Below are 21855 nucleotides of genomic sequence, written 5' to 3'. Positions count from 1 at the left end.
AGGAATGCAGTGGATTAGTAACAGGGTGAGATAGTGTCTAAATTTATTTTTTTTATAATTTACACATAGTAATGTACAAATAACGTGAACTCATTGGTGGTTGTAGTTCATGACTAGTTGTACCATGCATTAATGGGTGATATCAAGGATTCAGGTCCAGTCTGTCATCATATATTTGATGCTAACTTCATGGTTAGCTTCCGGTAAAATTAAATTTAAAATATCATGTTTATTATGTTTTGTTTTTTGTAATTTATAGCATAATGTGTTCTTATTTGTAGTGCAAAATGACATCAAATTCCCTCATTTGGAAGGCAACAAAGAACATGAGGGATATCCTACCTGAATATATAGGATACAATATAGCTAAATGCGATCTCATCCTCGATCCAGCTCTTATGAACCATCATTGGATGTATTTCATGCTAAAGCTAAAGATATTGAACTTCTATGTCCTCGACTCGTTAAAGGGGGATAGTGGTTTTGAATTAAGGAGAAAGAAAAGGAAAAAGAATGGAGCTTTAAATGTAAAAAAAATTATTGGCGAATGCATGTGTATGGTCTACTTGTCAACTCCTTGGTGTGTCTTGTGTGCATGTTGTTTTGATAATATGAATTTGTTTCCTTTATAGCAAAATAGGCTCTTCGACATTATTGAGTTGGTAAACCCAGGCTTGATCGAGAAGAAACTAATAGCTGATGTTATTTGGCCTCCGGTACCCAACAAAATAATCTGTGTTCTCCACCTATTGTTATAGCTTATCTTGTTTATGTAATTCCTTCATTTCTTTTGACCAATTGTGATTATTGTTTATATGCTATATGTTTGTAGGAAAGATTATGAGTTCTCGTTATGATTTGGTTGAAGACATGGGATCTCACAGTGTCGCAGCACATCACTGATATACGCTTGCATTTTCTTTGATGTTATTATTTCTACTTCAGGGCTGTTCTTTGTTTGTGATTATTCTTTCAACTTGTGTGTTATTCTTTCTTTAGTGCAAGAAGAAGTTACTAACTTCAGGGCTGAGCTTTTATGGTGGCTGATTAATCATCCAAAAAACAAAAAAAAAAGAAGGTGGCATTAAAATTACTTGATAAAGAGAAGACAAGAAAGAGAAGGGGGTAGACACTTTAGTATATAAAGAAGGATGTTAATATTTGTCAATAATTGCTTAGCATATAAAGATGTAGCCACTGTTTGAATATTTGTTAATATGTATAATGACCTCTTGAATAGAGACTGTCAATTGTGTGGTACTCAATAGAATTGATACTAATATCATATTTAACTTTTACTTACCTAACACAGCCATTTCCTTTAGTATATATTGTGTTATGTATTTGCATGGTTTTGAAAATGTTGCTCATTTATTTTGATTCTAATTCTTGGGTGGCAGTTTTCTCATGGAATAAAACTGTTTGGCACCAACTAGAGCTGAACGTTTATTTTCTCATGAAAAAAGGATCACAAGGCTAGGTGTAATTATATATATATATATATATATATATTATAGTTTTGACATTTGATTAAAAAAAGGTAATTATATAACCAAAATAATCAAATGATTATAAAGATACAACTTTTTACAATTTTAAAATTAAAAAAATTAAATTATTTCATGATAAGTTTAATCTATTCGACATTTTATTTCTTGTAAGTTTGCTAGTTGACTCATTTTACTAGTGTAATGAAAAAGTGAGAAATTAAGTGTGTTTGGTTTTTTATCAAAAGTTTGTTCATGAATATAAAAGTGCATTTAGTATTTTTACCTTTTTTAATTTTTAAAAGTTCATTTTCAATATAAAACATAGGTAACCTAAATTAATAAAAGAATTAAGGAAAAAAAAAGCAGTAAGGAAAGTTTGGTACTTGAAAATTTACAAGTCCTCGTTCACAACTTTTATACCTATATTCACAACTATTTATTAGCCATTCATAAGTTCTAGTGTGCAAGTCCAGACAAGTATCAGAGTTAGAAATTCACAAGTCTCCATTCATAATTTTGGTTTCAATATTAATAACTTTTGTGCCTATATTCACAACTATGAAACAAAGAATTGTAATTTATCAGCACCCTCTGTAAATTGATTGAATTAGCAAAAAATGAAATACCACTCTAATCTAACAAGTAACAACTTTCATTAATTTAAATGATAAGAAAACCTTAAAATATGACATAAATGACTCTGAGGTTTTATTGTCAATTACATGATCCATAACTTTCATTAAAATACCTTGCAACCCTTTTAACAAAAATATATGAAGGGTTGAATCTTATATATATAAGAAGTTTTAGCTTTGTCATATTTACAATTCAAGAAAACAATAGTCATCTTTGCACACTGTACAAGACAAAGGACAACTGAATTCATAAAATATACACAAAAAAGGTGTCATATCTACATTATATCTTAGATTAGGATTCCTACAAGTCTTGCATGTATGACCTGATTAATGGCATAGTGAACAGTGATAAATCTTCTTGCTCTAAAATTATGACTCCTTCTTAGAAGTTTGTGACCTCCCAGGAGGACGATTGGTCCTTGGAGGTTAGAGGAAGACTTGGTCCTTAATATTTGTAATGTTGTAGTCCTTCGGATGAGGCATGTCTATTGTAAATCATACTACAACAATATATCTTCTCTTGTGCGGTAGTTTTATAACAATCTTCCCCAAAACTATACACATTGCCATGTGTTAGCTTGATGGTGGAGCAAGCATGTGGACAAGGAATCCATGACATTTGCCATGCTGCACAGCTACATTCACATAAGCCAAGATCAACATGCAAGTCCCCATATGTAGTATGTACACAAACCCTATTTCCTCCATAATGCTTTACTAACATTTTTTTAGCTTTAGCTACGTGGTCTCTTAGTTTTGCCTCAATCTTTGGACCAACACCATTTCGCCAAGTAGAGAGAGCCATTTTGGATGCATGCATTTTGCGTGCTACCTTTTCTATATGCTCATGGATCAATTGTGCAACACCATGCCTTCTCTCAATAACCATCCATGAATTAAATGACTCTGCAAGATTTGTAGTTATATTGTCCCATCTTCTATATGGAAACTTAAATAAAGACCATTATCAATGTCTCTATGATTTTCAAGCCATTGAGCCAATTCTGGACTGAAATTTCTCATGTTTCCCATTGCTTCATTAAAATAATCCTCAAGCCTTACATATGCAATGCCATCAAGCAAGTTTGATGCATCATCCTTGCCTTGCCCACTAGTCCTTCTCTTACCTCTATTAATTTTCAAAAATTCTGCATTAACATTCTCCTTAATGTGATGGTAACAAAATGTATATTGCTTGCCTTGCCTCCAAAGATAGCTTGAACATCACCTATTATGGCATTATGTCACTCTGACACAATTGTAAGTTGCATTAAGCCTATTATTTTTTTCACCATTTATAGAAACCAAGTCCAATCTTCAAGTATCTCCCCTTTATTCAATGGCATAAGTGAAGGAAAACAACTCATTAATAGCATCATAAGTAGATGTTAACAACAAAATCTTCTTATAAGGATCACTTAGATGACTACTATCTATGTATATTATATGTCTTACACAATGCATGAACCCTTTGTATAACAATCATAAGTTATAAAGACACGCTCAAACCTGTTACTGTCAGCTGCTGCCCATTTAGGAACTGTTTTTGGGTCTATTTTCACTAATCGGTCACAAATCCATGAAATTAACATATAAGATTGGTAGGGTCTACTATGGATCTCTTCCAATGTCTTCCCTTTGGCTCTGTATACTTGTCAGTAAGTCAGATTGATACCATATTCTATTTGCAACTCTCTCCTAATGCCATTTGGACGTTTGTCTACATGAGACCTCACATCCTCAATTACAATACATGATGTTGGACTTGAACTTCCCCTGTAGGTAACAATCAAGTTGTCTTGTGCATAATGTATATGCTCATTTTTAAATGTCTTCACAGGAAGAAATGAAGTTTCCTTTCCCACTACGTATGTTGTGATCTTCAAGGGCAGCCATCAATGTCACATATCACTAAAGCTGGGAAAACGGGTTGAGCCCGCAGGCTAGCCCGTTTAACCCGCACAATTTGATGGGTTGGGTTGAAAAAATTGGCCCGTTTTTTAAAACGACCCAACTCGCAAAAAAGCGAGTTAAAACGGGCTGGCCCACGGGCTAGCAATATTTTTAAAAAAAATATTTTTTTATTTTTTAATTACATTATATCTTTTTATAAATTTACAATAATGATAATATCTCTTAAATATATAATTTATGACTTTTAAATCTGTTCTTTACATTTAAAATATAGTGTAAATTTTTTTTACAATTTGCAAATAAAATGTTTGTTATAGTTTATGAAGATGATTTATTAGTTTTTATAGAAATGTTTTGAATATATATTATTTATTAATCTCATAAATTCTATTGATTGAAATTATAAATATGAATTCACTAAGAAAAATAATATGAGTTTATATTCAAATTTTCTTTATTAGTGACAAAGATAGCACATCTAGGTGAGAAAATGATTAATAATAAAAATCTAGTAAAATGAATTTGCTTGGTTGAATTCTATATTTATTTTATTTATTTACAAGTTTTTTAATTTCTAATTTTTTTTAAAATATGAAATAAATATATATATATATATTTATATTGCATAAATTTTAAATTATTAAAAAAATTTGATAATTTTTTGCGGGCTAGCCCGCGGGTTAACTAGCCCGTTGAAAAATGAGTTGGGTTAGATTTTTCAGCCCGTTTTATCTGGCGGGCTGGCCTAACCCAACTCGCAAAACTACTAGCCCGCACGGGCTAGCTCGTGGGTTGGCTCGCAACTCGTTTGCCCAGTACTACATATCACTCTCATCTTCTTTATGCTATTGTTCTTATATTTGTATGGAAACTTATAAGCAATGCTATATTTATACAATGCTTTTTTAAAGGCTTTAGCATAGGGAAAGGTCTGCCCTACACCTAACAACAAATTCCTCCACTTAGAAAAATTAAGCTCTGACATCAATATAGGTGTACTTTATACTCCATATGGTAATGTTAGAAGTTCTCCACAAGTTTGGTAGGTTACACATTCTATTTCATTTTTAAAGGCTACACATTTGAAATCATGATCTTCAATAGGAGAGGAGAAGGAGAGTTTGGATCTAAAAGTGATAAGAATTGCTCCATCATGCATTCACAATCCATCCAACTTCATGTCTCTTTTACACTTGCATTAACAATCACAACTTCATTTTCTAAAATAACAACTATGCTATAACAAATGACAACTTTCTTTAGAGGAATTAAACACAGTAACTTACATTGGTGCTTCCTCAATTGTTGTTTCTCTACTACCATTTCTTTTACAACCTATATATATATGACTGCTTCCAACATTATGCTCAAATAGGGTAACAATTCCACCATCATCAACAAGGTCTATAAGGGTCATTTCATCATATCTCACAGTGTATTTCATGTCACTCAAATTAGTGTCAACACCAAACAAGATGATATCATTATTATGAATTCTTCAAGTGTCATCCTTTCTCTTATCATTTTCACCCTCACACTCCCCCCATCATATTATATTTTACCTTCAGTATTTTTTACAAAATATCCCCTTATGTGAAAATAACAAAATAGTTCCTTTCCAAAACTAGAAGAAGAAAAAGCCATTTCTCGTGCCAACTAGAAATAATGAAATAGTCATTATCAACATGTTTATTTTTTAAACATCATGATCACATATCTGTTATGTTTTATCTAACAACAATTATTGTTCTTATATTCACAACTTTTGTATTTGTTATTTATAACTTTTGGTTTCTGCATTTACAACACAACTGAAAATGATATATCATTTATCATCTATCATTTATCCATGTTGAGTAATCATCAGTGCCCACATTTTTTTAGTTTCAAGCATGAAGAGAAAATAAAGACCTCAATCATTTACGCACAATAACCCATATCAACTTCAATTATCACATATGAGAAGAGAAAATTTTAAGGAGAAGAGGAAATTTACTCACAAACAGTATACGCAACAGAGGAAGAATACATGCTAATATATACCCACATGCGGCACCCAATCAAAACAAACAACCCATGCATAGAAAATTAAGAAAAAGGAATGCCAGCACGAGAATAAGAAGGAGAAGGAGAAGGACAAGGAGAAGCAAAGGGAGAGGGAGATGGACCAATACCATAAAGCTGAGAAGATGAGAACCTGAATAGCATGAATCAAAGCCAACACGTGGGAATTCTTCTTTAGTAGGGATTGGGATATTTATTTACTTTTAGGGCGATTTGGTCATTTCATTTGTTTTTCTAATGACAAAAAGATCCTAAGGGACTTAAGGAAAATTATATTATTTCGTGAGACCAATCTATCAATTAGTTATTTTAAATGAATTTTTTGTCATTTTCTCAAAAAATAAGGTGCGTAAAAAATAGATTGTTTTTAATCCATAATTTTACAAGGATTAAATGGCAATTTCAACTTTAAATTATAAGTTTAAAAATATCTAAAATCCTAAATTTATTTTTTAGTGCAATATTTTTTTTCAACCTTTAAAAATGATGTGTGCAATACCACCCTTATCATTAATAAAAATTAACTTTCATTATTTCAGAAAATTATGAGAAATAACTTAAATTTTACAAAAGTAAAAGGACCCCAAAAAATTACAAATAAAAACCCTTCAAAATTTTCAAACACTTTAACTCAGAATTTTGTTGGTTATTTACAAACTTTGATTAAACAGAAGGGTTGTAAATAAAAATTAAAGTCTAATTATTTTTAACAAAATGTCCGTTTATGTAATTTTGACAGTCGAACATTTATGCTGCACAAGTTAACTGAAAAAATTTTACATCAAAAAAATCATAAATAACAACTAACTTTTATTAAATTAACTCAAACATGTACAAAACATCTAGATAATTTGGTGCTGGTGCTAGCCCCACTATTGAAACGAGCAACGATAAAAAACTTTGCATTGAATTTCATGTATGATGTATACAAAAATTAGCAACTATGTCGGGCTTAAAATTTACTAGATAAAATTTACAAATAACTTAAACAAAATTTACCAGAAGGTCTATAAATAACAATCAAAATTTATTTATTTACGGCAAAACATGTTTAGATATAACAGTTCATGGTTAGTGAAATATTTACAACAAAATATTCGAAGATGGCCATGAGTAATTTTGTGTGGCAAAATATTTGATCAGTTGCATTTGATATTGCGTCTTGTGAGTTGAAGTGCCCTTTCTACCTAGCCTATACTTTATGGATTGAAGCCTTGATTACTCCATCACATTTTTCCATGGCAATTCGATCTGAATCAAGACTCAGGAGACCAGAACGTCAATGTTCAGTTTAGGATCAAATTAACTTCTTGATCTACACAATGATAATGAGCTCTAGAAACAATAATATTCAATATAAGTCAGGTTCAAAAGCAATTCACAACAAGCGTAATTTTGCCTAACAAAACGACTTCATCATCGGATTGTGAAGTAATTTTAGTGGTGGAGAAATAACAAATTCACACTAAATTAGTCTTTTCGATGTGTCACTAATTTTAAGGATTAAAGCCAACTGAACATCAAAATTCAGAAAAAATCCAATAGAACTCAGACAGGCTGAAACGTAAAACTAAAGGACAGGAAAATAGGAGAATCCAAACATTTTAGCGATGAACTTACCAAAATCACTTACTAGGAAATCTTTCGGAAAATGACAGAAAATTTTGGTATTACGGATTTGATTATCGAAATAAGAAAACCTCACATGTGTACTCAAATTTTCCCAAAGCTATGCACATTACCATGCATATACCTCAAAACTTGTGAAGGAAGGTGAAGATCAGTGAAGGAGTTAAGAACCCACAAAGAAAGGGTGGCCGCATCAGTGAAGGATTGCTTGAGCTTGAGGAAGGCATCAGTATTGGAAGAGGAAGAGGAAGAGGAAGAGGAAGAAGAGAAGGGAAGAAGAAGAGAGGGAAGAAATGGCAGAATCCAATGGTGATACAATGGCTAATTTGGTCATTCAATGAGAAATATAATTATAAACAAGGCTTTTGATTCTGCAGAAAAATATCAGAATCCTTTATCTACAAATGTGTTCCTTTTAAGAGCCATGAATGCAATTCAATAGAAATGATGATTGAAAATAGATTTTTTATTCAATATATTTAATTGAATAAAAAGTAAATTATTTCTTCATCTAATCAATTAAATCCATAGTTTATAAGATAACCATCCGTTGCGACTCTTGAGAAAAATAAGGAAAAGTGAAAACTAGAAAAGAAAAGAAGAGGGGGGGCGGGGGTCATTTTACACGCAAATTTTTCCATTAATTGCCGGATCTATGGAAAAATTAAGGAAAACGTGTAGGAGTATCTTTTTCCTGCTGTCTCCTCCCCTAGTTTTCTGACTCCCTATCTTATTCCCATTCTAAACAAACTTTTAGGATCAGTTTTTTTTTTTTTAATTAACAACTATAAGACAGACACCCCTCAAGTCAAGTATGAAGTTAAATCAGATTTCATGGGGAACAAAAAAAATGCGCCCCTAAATCCCCAAAAGAAAATAGTAAGAATATAATCACGCTTATGCGAACAATCTGAATTTATGAGAACTAAATTTATGGTAAACGAATCGTCTTTGATTAAACAAGAAAACAAGTAGTAACATATCAATCCCAATTAAATAAAAGAAACCCAAAATTAGTGACCTAGAGAAAGAACAAAGGAAGGCAACAAAACTAATGCGATAATCATTCTGAGAAAAAGAAATTACACAGGTCCTAAACATGCTTTCGCGGGGGCGAAAAACTTCTAATCACGGAGTAGTACTTAAGCTCCATCTGCAAGGAACATCCACTATTCATCATCCTCATCCTCATCATCTTCAGCAGCATCAGCTGCAGAGTTGAGAGCCTGCAAACGGGCAATCAACTTAGCCTTCCTCTCCTCGTATGTAAGTTTCTTCAGGTTGAACCTGCACAAAACACACAAGATAATCTTAATAACTCACTATGATGTGACATCAAGAACGATCTGAATTCTTGTATATACGTGATCCGTTCAGAGAGGGGTAAAAAATGAAATATAATTTTCACACACAATCATCATCTTTTGTTCAGTCTATGTCTGAACTCATAAATGCATCAACAAACTACCTCTTGTGTTCCTTTGGTGGCTCTTTCTCAGACTTCTTTATTGTGGGGTCGGCACGAATGGCAGCGTGAACCATTTTGTACATCGCCTCAAGTCCATCAGCCTCTAATCCTCGCTTGATATATTCACTAAAGTGGGACTGGTATTTCTCTGGTTCATCTTCCATCAAAGTCTGCAAAAAGTGATACATGGGTTGTCGCAGTATCCCTCATAATATAGAAAGAATGTTTGGCAGCAAATAAAGCCTTATTGCATACCTGCATATATGCAGCAACATGACCGCCAAAGATATATTTGCGATGAAGCTCAGGGTCAAGCTCTTTCTTATCCTTATTAAAACCAGCAAACCTTTTGTCGCTGTGAGGAATATCTAAACCCCCGTCCAATGCTCCCTGTAATCATCAGAATTTACTAAAATCCACAACCATGAAAATATCAATTCATATAACAGCCATGTGTGTGTTAATCCAAGCTTCTTAGAAAATTAGTACGTAGAAAACAAGCTGAAGTGCAGCGCACTTGTATTTAAATCAAGCATGTAAACATGTATGCTGAAATTGAACTTGAATTACAATTCAATCATAGTGGAGCCAAAACTCAGTTTGAAATTCACAGCCAAATCAAGTTGGAACCCAAGCTTCTAGATCAAATAAGGATCAGTACCAATTTGAGTTCAACATGTGAATATTAGTATTTGGCTTGAGTCAAACCAAATCCACTCTTAATTAAAAGCCAGACATAACGAACGTCACCAAAAGTGAAACACAAATCAAGCTTGTAAAAGAAAGAAAAGAAAACAAGAATCAATAATATTAAGAAAAAAAGTTGAGTATTGTCAAAATTGACAAGTAATAGCTATACTTATAAAAAAATGCTGCTGACAAAAATAGGAGGAAAAACCAAAGTGCAAATATTCAATACCTTAAGGGCACCAAAGACACGATTGCCAGTTGTGGTCTTAATAAGACCAACATCAAGTAGAGCACGGAAAGGCCTCCTAGTATCAGAAGGTTCAACAGAAAAGTCCTCTCCTGAAGCCTGACAATAACAACGTCATTATCCTTATAAGCTCAAAAAATGAGAGAGAGAGATATCACAGTATCTGCATAGATACCTCAACATTGCCCTCATACTCCTCTTCCATCTCAAGCATTTTAAGGACTCGACGAGCCAATAGAAGACCAGTGCAATAAGCTGGTCACATTCAAAAGAATATGAATCAAGAGGGTGATCAACAGTTGGCAGACATCATGAAAAATTAAGATTTCCTCTAAGAAGTACCTGCAGCATAGTTTGTAAGACCTACTTCAAGACCATAGCGTGGCAACTCATGCGCATATGCAGCAGCAAGAACAATATCACCAGCAATACTAGCAGATGTTATTTGTGCAATAATATCTTTGTTTGTCTAATAATGAGGTTAAGGTTTGTAGCAAAAAATTAGCAAAGAAATAAAGTTTCACATGACATTGTTCAACTGCTTTGTTCAAGGTAGTACAAATGTTTATAAGACCAATTCTTTCTATCACAGCAAGGGCAATCAAATATTTTCAACTATTTTACTCAGCTACCAGTAAGTCATATATTACTGGGTAGAACAATATCAACGTCATTTGAGCAACAATATACTTGTTTGTCTAATAATGAGGTTAATGTTCATCGTCAAACAAAGGTGAGCAAATGAAAGAACATTTAAATGAAATTTCTACAGCACTTTGTTTGAGCTTGCATGTCTGATAAGAAAACTATTTCTTCTTTGCACATCAAGAACGTCAAAATATTTTCTCATTCTTTCACTCAGTTGCTAGCAAGACAAATATTAGAAGTATAGAGCATAGACTAACGGAAGGATACAAATCGAACGACAAAGCGATATTTGGGAGTGTTGTACTTGTTCTTGTCCTGATTGATCAACCGAATCCTAGCTCGGTAATCAGTTTTTCCCTCTGCAGATGTTTTTGAACAAAGAGGAAAATCACACAACAGGAAACAAATTAGCAATAACAGAAAAAGCAAAAAAAGGACCAAGATAAACAACAATAGTACCTCTTCTTCTCTTAAACTTGACTTGATATCTCTTGAAGTACGCCTTAGATTTCTGAGCCTTAACATATGCCTTCATTGAGGAAATGAAAATAAAACAGACTTCAATTTAGAGCCACTAATATAACAATTTTAAACGTCTCAGCCTCAGGCTACCAACTAAAAGCTAAACCACAAACAGCGGATGTGAAAGATCAAAATCTAAAAATCAAACAAATGGGAAAGCATAAAAGTAAAGGTGTCAAGCATCCCAGGCAAATCACCGAACAAGTACAAATCAGAAATAGACCGTTGCCGCATATGACTAAGCCAGTGTAATTCCTTCATAAAACTAATAAAGGAAGGCTCCGCTGAATTTGCAATTTCGTCAGTTTGCCAAGAAAACTACAGGAATTGACCAAGAACCCAAAACTTCCAAAAATGAATGCGCACAAAATACCTTAGACTCGTTTAGCCACAAATCATCCACCAAACAGTTCAACTACAGCCCAAAAATACACCACAATCTCCTCCATAAACAAGCCATAATGAGCAAAAATGTATATACACAAACAAACCAGAAAACCAACACAAAATACCCATTTTCGTTATTAACCACCAAATAGTCCAACTAATGCCCAGCAACACACTAACACATCCTCCTTGAAGAAACCCACGAAAGTCCACATTTGCACAACAAAGACGATACAAAACAAAAACTCCTCCAGAATCAGCCACACAATCATGCGAACTCAAATAGATACGTACCATCGATGATCCGTTCAAGAGATTCAGGAGTGTGGACGACGGCTCCCGAGGCCAAGAGAGGGCTTGTAATTGGCACGAACTGGTTTATATGGGAGGGTCGAAGTCTGCGAAATCTAACGTGATTAATTTCATCGTAGGGTTTTGGGAGAAGTTCAATGGGCCGGGTCATAGGGCCCAATTATGCTTATTTCTTGGCCCGATCTCAATTTCAAAAAAGTAAAATTTTTAACCACCACATCAATATATCATCATTTTGTGTTAAAAAAATCAATATCATCATGTGTCTGTATTTGACTACGAATTACTGTACATATTATATTATATTGATATTGTAAAATGTATATTTAAAAAAGTCATCTTCTACCTGAATCTAATACGAGGACTAAATATATCTAGTCTATTTATTATTCTAAAATAGAATAGAATAAGTGAGTATTATTACTTTTTTGCCGAAATAACTTTATTATTATTTATAAGTTGGCCAAAAAATATTATTTATTCATGTGATTTAAAATATATTTTTGAAATCTGTGTTATTTTTTAAAAAATTCTAAAATCGCAGTGGAAGCGTATTTGGAAAATCAAAATAGCCAGTTACTAAGAAAATCCCACCAAGTACCATGATTTGATGGGAAAAAGGAAATTTTGGCCAAAAAAATGGGAAAAAAGAAATTGCTATATATATATATATATATATATAATATTAAATCTAGTTTTTTTGAAAACCACACAAATTAAGAGAAAAATGGCTAAACATTACAACTCCTAATTTTTTTTGATTGTTGTTTAAGGTTTTAGCACAAAAGAAGAAGGATGATCAATAATTTTTCAATTTTCACGTGTGACATTACACCCTACTTAAGTATTCGTAGTTTCTCAATGCCAAAATTTTAAAAATATAATATACCTTTTAAGAAGTTTGATGTTAAAAAAATGAAAAGTAATTTTAGTGTTTCAACTTGTAAAATATAATTAATGTATTTTTTAAAAAACACTCTTAATAAAAAATTCATATTAGTTTCACTACAATTAACTAATTTATTAAGAAAAATTAAATTAAAAGTGTCTCACATTTTTTAATAATAAGAGTAATGTGAATTGTTTTACAAGAGCTCGTGACTTGCATTGATAATTAAGTAAATTAAACTTGGCATTTTTGCAAGGCAAAGTCAGAAAATGCCTTTGAGCAGAACCATTTGAATAAATTAAACTATGTCCGTGAAAGATCCAACAAAATTTTGTATTTGTAATTTATTATTTGGTTAATGAGTAAAGAGAACTTTAAACTCTTACTTAAAAATCATCTTAAATCCTAAACTCTTAAAATATATAAAATAAATGTTAAACTTTTAAAGTTATGATAAAATAAACATTGACCGTTAACTTTTTTAATACTGTTACTATCTACGTGGTTACTGTAACAATCAAAGTTAAATTCGTGAAAAATTTAACCCTGAATAATACCTGCATAGATAGTAACAGTGTTAAAACATTAACTGTCAAGATTTAATTTGTTATGAATTTAAAAGTTTAGAATTTATTTTATACATTTTAAGAGTTCAGAATCAAGGAAAATTTTTGAACAATAGTTCAAAATCCTATTTATTCATTAACCTTTTATTATTTAACGTGATTTGACCCCTTCTTTTCTCAAACTCAAATTTAGAGTGATTGTAAAAGCTTTATTTCAATTAAGCTTTGATGCTTCACTTTTTTTTTTGACAAAATTGATGCTTAACATTTTGTCAATATAAGCTTCTTCTTCTTTTCTTTTCTTGGGCTAAATATACTCTTACATGCTAGGTCTCAGCCTCGCTTATGTACTTTTGTTATTTTAAAAAAAATAGAGAGAGAAAAAAAATTATGATTGTTGATATTTTAGAATTGGATGGTGACCTCAATCAAAATCTTATCAAACAATTATCTGGTGTTTGTCCTTTCTCTTACTTTTTTTTTGTTTTATTTATTTAATTTCTTATAAGATTTTACTTGATCTTATAAGATAGACACATACAAGTTATTTGTAAAAACAAGAAGAAAATAATTAAAGGGTACCTACTGACTTGTGACATATAAAGTCTAAAGATATAGATATAAGTTGAGTAAGAGTTGAATTTAATAGTATAAATAAACATTGATATTAGTGAAAAAGGTTATGGCTGATTAAGCATGATACCTCATATTTAAATTTGTGTAAATGCATAAAATATTTTTGAAAAAGTTACTCTCAATTAGTCTGACAATGGTCAATAGTCAAATAGTCATATAAAAAAAATAATTGAACTTAATAGTTATTTAGCAATACAAAACATATTTTTTTCTCAAGTTGGGCAAGTTAAAGATATGATGTTAATGAATAACAAACATAGGTTATGGTCAAAATTGTTAAATGATAATACTTTTTTTAATATAAGGGCACGCAAAAATTCATGCAAAATAATGATAAATTAAGTCATGTCAAAGTGCAAAAAAAATTTGCACCATTGGATGGAAAATAAAAAATCATGATGTCTAGACTATCATATAAAATTTGAAGTGCAAGCCAATGAACACATTCATTTTACTAAAGACATCATTAAACATGATTATCCCTTTTCTCATGACAAATTCCCTAATTTTCTTGATAATTTTAATGAGAGGATGGTTATTTAAGAATTCATGTTGGATGAGCGTGAAAGTTTCAAGAGAGTCAGAATAGATAATATTTGTATCAAACTTGCAATTCCAACATATTTTGATTCTTTCAAGAATATCCATTAATTTTGCAGCGGTGATGGGGTGGTAGCCAATATATTTTGAGAAGCTCTTAATACAATTACCTTAGTTGTTTCGAATGAGGCCACTAGAAGCAGTAGCACCATACTTGTTAACTAAGTTATTGATATCGAGTCTTATCCAACTTCCTTCAGGGGGCACCATTTGGGGCTTCAACTCTTTTGCCTTACAATAACATGTGGTTAAACCTTGATCAAAGATTTAGATCTTAAATGACAATACTCTGAACAAACAAATTCAAATGGTGTAGAGCAATCTAAAACTACTAATCTCCAGTTGATTTACCAAGCAATCTTGATTGAGTGGGCATTGTTAGTGGAAAGAATTAATTTGTTATTTGGGAGAATTTCACTTTGAAGTTTGACCCTCTAATAGTAATTAAGGCCCAAAATATTTTGAAAATAAATTGCAAGCCTAAGATCCTTTTAAGGGAAAGTGTCAATTAAGGACCTCTCTAAGGACATTAATTTCAATTAAGGACCATAAAATTTTAAAATTCCAAATAAGAACCATAGAATAAAAAAATATAGTTTATCTTAAATGCTTTTAAGATTCACTAACTTGATGTGGGATTCATTAATGCCACTTAGAGATTCACTAATTTTGATTTGAAAAAATTGCTAATGTATATTGTGAAAACATGCAACCCCACTCAAGAATTGATTGTTTAACAAAAAGCGTCACTTGAAAATTTATTAACACGACTTTGGAAAATATCTAACGTATATTGTGAAAAAATAAAATCTCATTTAGGAATTGATAACTTAACAAAAATAACTTGTCTAAATTGGGATCCATTAATGTAAAGTAAGTTTCACTAATGCCACTTGAAAGTTTACTAACTTAACATGAAAAAATTGTTAATGTATATTGTGAAAATAACATAATTGGGTTTTTTTATCTTAGGAGCATTTTAGACAAACTACCTTTTTTATCCCAATAGTCCTTAATTGGAATTAAATGTCCTTAGGGTCCTTAATTTTCATTTTCTCTCCTTTTAATGTAATAAAGTTTTAGATGTCAATTACTAAAATGCTCCTGTTTCTTCTTTCTTTTTAAAACTAGCGTCATTATTACTAGCTACGGACAATGATGGTTAAATGTTGGTCAACTATGCCATGGGGAAATTTGAACTTTCATCCTTTGATTTCCCGAAATACAAATTATCATTAAACCACCAAACACTTCAAAACATATGTAACAATACATATACATGCATACATGCACACGCGCGCACGCAGACATATATTACTACCTCTATATATATATATATATTGCTACCTCTATTTTAAATTATAAGATACTTTTAGAGAAGAGTAAGCATTTCAAAATATAAGACATTTTGATAAAAATAAAATTTTATTAATGATACTTTTCCAACATAACCCTTCCCATATATTCTCTTTCTTCAATATTCTTTTATCAATGGAGTGTTGAATGAAGGGTATTTTTAAAAGTTTATATTTCTTTCTTGAAAAAGTAAAGTTGTAAAGTATATTTAATGAATTTTATTGATAATCTAAAAGTGTGTTATAATTTGAGATGGAGGGAGTATAAATTTTGTTTTGAAGCATTTATATGAGTTATTATTAATATCCAAACAATAACTTGCCGGCAGGTGAACATAACTTGTCAATATTAAAAAAAAAAACGTTGCTAATTTGTAAATTTCAACTTGTTCAATTTTACAACCTTTTTTTTTTTTTGCTGATAGCTTCTACAACTTGTTCTTAGAATATTAACAAGTTATTAATAATATTATGTTAAATAAAAATATGTACATATTCTGTTAAATAAGAATATGTACATATAAATTGAGTTTCCAAGAATTTTCATAAGTTTTGTTTAAAAAAAAAACCATAAACATACCACTTAATTACATAGCACATGGCATACTTTTAGAAAACACTTGAAAACATAAAACCAAAAAACCTACATCTAGGCCTAAAACTTGCCTCCAGCATATATATTGTGTGTCAATCAACATAGCTCTGGGCCTCGCCACTAGAAAAAAATGAAATTGTCCATCACTAACTAACAAAATCTATCATTAATTTTAGATTTAATATTGGATTGTCTGTCGCTAATTTCCCTCACAAATATAGCATTATTAATTTAGTGATTGAAATGAATTTGTCGCTAATTTAGTGACGGAAAATATTTGTTATAATTTATTTTATAATTAAATTTTTTGATGATCTAATCACCACCATGTCACTTCCCATACCACCTTATAATTACATATCACTCACAATCCGCCATTGTCATTTGGACCTTCATGTCACGTCATTGTCATATTAACAATTTATTTTAATTCTCTTTAAATGTGACGTTGTCTTATCTCAAACTCAAGACCTCTCTCTTTTCATATGTGCCTTTTGCTAGTTAAGCTGTGACAATTTTTCATTCTTAATATGCAAAATTTAATATATAAAACTTAATTAAACACATATATCTAACTTAAATGTATTTTTATATATTTAATATAGTATTATTTAAATATGTTGATAATATATATTATCACACACATTAACACGTAAATATATAATTTAATATTTATTATTTGTTAATAAATATATTATTTAATACAAAATAATATTTATTATGAAAATAAATATCCGTATATATCATTTTATATTATCTATATTATAATTAAGATATTTTGAAATGGTAAAAATTTTATTTTATATTTAATTTACGTAAGAAAAGAAAAATTATTTTTATTTTTTATATCATTTTGTATTATATACTTTACTTATAATACGAGAAAAATTATTTGTGTAATTATTTAATTTGGTAATTTTGAAGATTTTTTAATGTGAATCTCTTTATATATATTATAAATTTTTTATTTTTTATAAAATATTTGAACTCATTTTACTATTTTTTTAATTAAAAATATTTGTCACTAATATAAATATTTAGTGACAAATTTAAATTGATGGCTAAATTTATAAAATTTGACTAATATGTGACAACATCCTATATCCGTCTCTAATCTGTCACTAATTTATATAATTAGTGATAGATTTTAGTCAATCACAAAATTTTAGTCACTAATGCCTATAATTAGTGATGGATTTGAGATTTATCACTAAATGTCCGTTACTAATTTTAATTTTTCTAGTAGTGCTTTCATGTGATGCACCATCTTTAGCTCACATGCCCATTAATTCCTAATGCATCTGGTAACCTAATACTTATTATAAGGTGTCTTATAGAAATTTTTTTAATAATTCTTAATAACTTAATTATTTTTCCTTGGTTTTAATGAGATAGTTAAATGTGTCTTGTAATATAGATTGGTATGGAAGGATTGATTTGGGCCAAGGCCTTTAATGTACTTTTTCTATTGTTCCTTTCTCTCTCTCTCTCTCTCTCTCTCGTGTGCATGTGGAGCTAGGAAAACAGGCTGGCCTGGCCCTCAATAGGCTCAAGCCTAAAAAAACCAACTCGTTTTAAACCCAAGTTCCCTTTAGGGGGCTCATGTCTCAAGGCTGGCCCTACGTATAACAGGCTCAGGGTCAGCCTTGCGGGCTTTGAACCCTTTTACTTTTTTTTAAAATTTTTTAAAATAAAAATATTCATTCATCATTTCATTACAATATAAATCTTATTTTTAATGTTAAATTATGTAGACAACATCTTAATTTTTGATATCAACAATATTGGATTATGTAAAATTCCCTTATTTCAATAATAAAACATTAAAATTTATAAATTCCTAATTCAAATCATAGAATACAAAATTATATAAATAAAAAACAATCTATTATTAAAAAAATATAATTTAGAAATATAACACACATACGTAACATGAATCAAATTATTGTCTAGAATTTAAATTAGATTAAATAATTACTTTTTATCCAAATACATTATTGTCTAGAATTAAACAAACCAAACTTTATCCAAAAAATATTAAACAAAACAAAGTATTATATAAATTTTAATTCTAAAAAAAAGCTACTATAACAACAACTAAATATTTGAAACATTATCAAAAATATTAATAATATTATCATAATAAATAATATTTTAAAATATAAATAAATAAAATGGGCTGGCCTCGACCTTACAGGACCAGCTCGTTTAGGCCCTCGACCCATTAGGGTTGGACCTTATAAACCCGTGCTCTATTTTGAAACTCTAAAATTCAAGCCCAACCTTAATAATTATTTGCTTAAACGAGTTGGCTCTACGAGCTCAGCCCATTTTTCTAACTTTATGTGTGTGTGTGTGTTTTTTTTTTTTCAAAATTAAAGTGTGTGATTTTGATATTTTTTTTTAAAATTAAAATAATAAAAGAGAGAGAGAGACTTTAATCGGGGACACCCCCTACCTTGGATTTGACCCTTACAAGGCCTTAATTTCTTCCGCAGATTGGATTTTGCCAACTTCATATATTCTCATCTCATTTTTCCATATATCTTAACATTAGCACTATGACGCTGAAATGACCTTATTGTTGTCATTGATAAGTGAGAACAACTATTCAAATAAATAACACAGGGACTTTCACACCCATTTTGTATGCATTCATTCCAAGACAACACATATTGAAAAAATACTCAACATGAAGCCTCTCCAAAGTCTGACAGTTCAATCCCATTGCTTCCAACCACGTAAGATTCACCCCATCACATTATGATAAGTTCCATTCTTCAAGTAATGCACACCCTTATAGGTCATGTTCGATTATTAAATGAAATGAATGGACTAAATCATGATTCCCAATTTCATGAACTAAATTATCCCTCTCACATATAATGTGTTTATTTATCCCTTTTAATCATTTTATTTTTATTTTTTTAATTCATTTCATTACATTTCTTCTAGTAGTAAATGAGAGCTTAAAGATTTCCACGACCGTGTCATCATTAACAGTTTTGCAGTTTTCTAAGGCCGAGAAGTTTAAGGTTGGAGGCAAATCCTAGTCCTAGTGTGGTGGCAACACTTAAAGATTCTACGTTCAAATGCGCTAATCCAACACCACTAACTATTTCCTCTATCCCTTCTGGTCCTAGCTTACAGAACTAGCTTCCACGTAAGCTATGGTTTCTGCACGCCCTTTGAACCCACACCCAGAAAATACCATAACAGTCTGACAACTTCTTGAAGTTGCCGAGACATTTCTGCATGAGAGAGTTTAATCCTTTGTCTGATATTCGAGAACAATGTGAGAGGTTCACATTTATTACAGACCAGAGAAACCTTTGGGTAAAGTCTTTAAACCTTTATCTGTAATCTTGAGGCACTTGACTGGAGACTGGTACAATCAATGATTTGCAAATTGAAGCGGTCGAGGATAGGCCATGGTCAGTGATATTGGAACAAGAATCTATGAAGTTCCTGTAAGTTTGGACAATAGTGTCGCAGATAGGTCAATCCTAAATCAGTTAAATCTGTGCAACCAGGTAAAGACAGTGATTGCAAATGTTGAAAGCGACTTAGCAAGCGATGGAGATGAAAATTTTGAACGCAGAAGGACTTGTCAGATAAAAATGAGGGTATGATGAAAGCAAATTCTTACTGAATGACTGACGATTCGTGTTTTGATGTGAAGCCATCTTTGGCAAGTCAGGCCAAATGATTGACTTGATAAGCCATTGTTTAGACAATGAAATATAGAACAAGGCATTCATCTGGCAGGTTCATGATCGATGTAAAACCTTCCATGACAGCAACCAGTTTGAGATTCTATACCTTGTGAATAAAGCTGTGATGATTGAGTCTTTACGCACGTTACATATATATGGTTTCCGGGGAACGTCAAATTTGCGGCAAAGAAATAATTTATTTAGTCTTTGAATGATGACCAAAAACACAAAACGAGATAGGAAAGCTATTTATTTATCAACCTGTGTTTGATGAACTGGCTGAGATCGATCAACTGAGTCAAATGAGATTGGTCCTTTCTTTATGGACTATTTATATCCATCCAGTGGTTACACGTATAACATTTTCTTGGTATGCTATTTTTTTTTTTTTGGGTTTTTGACCCGGTATAAGTCGTTCAGTATTATTTAATTACATTCCAGTAGTATTGTCAAACTTTAAGAAACGCTAACTTTCTCAAAGAGTTAAAGTTGTATGACAGTTTTTAATCACACAGATTCAAATTATTTGGTCTTTGTCTCATTACAGCATTCTTCACGTGCTAGTGCCAGGTCGTCTGGATTTATTTTAGGATGAGAGGCCTTGGTAAAATTTTAAAAATCATAACTGCAAAAATTGTTAAGGATTAAAAAAATCAGTATACATGTATTGCAGTTTAAAATTTTTAGTTTAAAATATAAATACTAAAATTCAGACTTTCGAGTTTTGATCTCGTTTAACAGACATGAAGTTCAATATTCCACTTGACAAAAAAACATGCCCTTTTTTTGATTTACCTACCTAGGCAAAGACATTCTTGGGAAAACAACAACAAAGCCAAGAAACTTATATATGATTTTATAGACGTTAAAATCACATACCACCTACCAACAAAAATATTGGTCCAATTGATAAAGATTTAACCCACAATTCACAAGATCATGGAATCAAACCAAGCTTTGATATAAGAATCCTGTTTGTAGATAATTTGTATATGAGCTCCTAGGATCTAATTCAAGTAAACTTTTATGTACAAAAAAAAAAAAATACATACAACCTAGCAATAAAGAATGATCTAGTTAATTAGAATTTACTTCACAACCCTAAGCACATTGAGCTTGAAGATATACTTTAATCATGGTGAGTCTCCAAGACCAAATTTGTCTACACTTTTATGTACAAAAAAAAAAAAAAAGAATTACATATAGCCTACGAATAAAGGATGGTCCACTTAATAAGAATTTAGTTCATAACCCACATAATTGCAAATCAAAAAAAAAAAATATAAATACATTATAAACATTTATTGAGCCAGAAAACATGTCTTGACCTTAGTGAATCCTTGAGATCCAATTTACCAACACATTTTTGTTACAAAAAAAAAAAGAAATCACATACCGTCTGAGGTGAAAAAAAAAAAAAAAAAACTCACATCCGATCGAAGATGAATGACTTCTCACCAATAGAAAAAGGACCAGGCATAAATTCATA

General features: G+C 31.0%; 1 protein-coding gene across 1 annotated transcript; it reads right to left on the bottom strand.

Annotated features, from left to right (window-relative positions):
• Positions 1 to 8665: 8665 nt before the first annotated feature.
• LOC129288558 (60S ribosomal protein L5-like) lies at positions 8666 to 12116 on the bottom strand. The gene is made up of 9 exons (XM_054925188.1): positions 11992 to 12116; positions 11248 to 11317; positions 11056 to 11147; positions 10483 to 10609; positions 10316 to 10395; positions 10123 to 10239; positions 9459 to 9593; positions 9204 to 9373; positions 8666 to 9022 (listed from the first exon to the last, which is right to left on the bottom strand). Exons 1-9 carry the CDS (start codon positions 11992 to 11994, stop codon positions 8905 to 8907), a joined length of 912 nt encoding a protein of 303 aa, XP_054781163.1. The 5' UTR covers positions 11995 to 12116; the 3' UTR covers positions 8666 to 8904.
• Positions 12117 to 21855: the final 9739 nt, after the last annotated feature.

This window comes from Prosopis cineraria, unplaced genomic scaffold, assembly GCF_029017545.1.
Source record: "Prosopis cineraria cultivar Desert tree isolate PC_DT_omini unplaced genomic scaffold, ASM2901754v1 PC12, whole genome shotgun sequence".
NCBI classification, from domain to species: Eukaryota; Viridiplantae; Streptophyta; class Magnoliopsida; order Fabales; family Fabaceae; genus Prosopis; species Prosopis cineraria.
The sequence above is the reverse complement of the archived record's forward strand: the minus strand, read 5'-3'. Positions and strand labels throughout refer to the sequence as shown.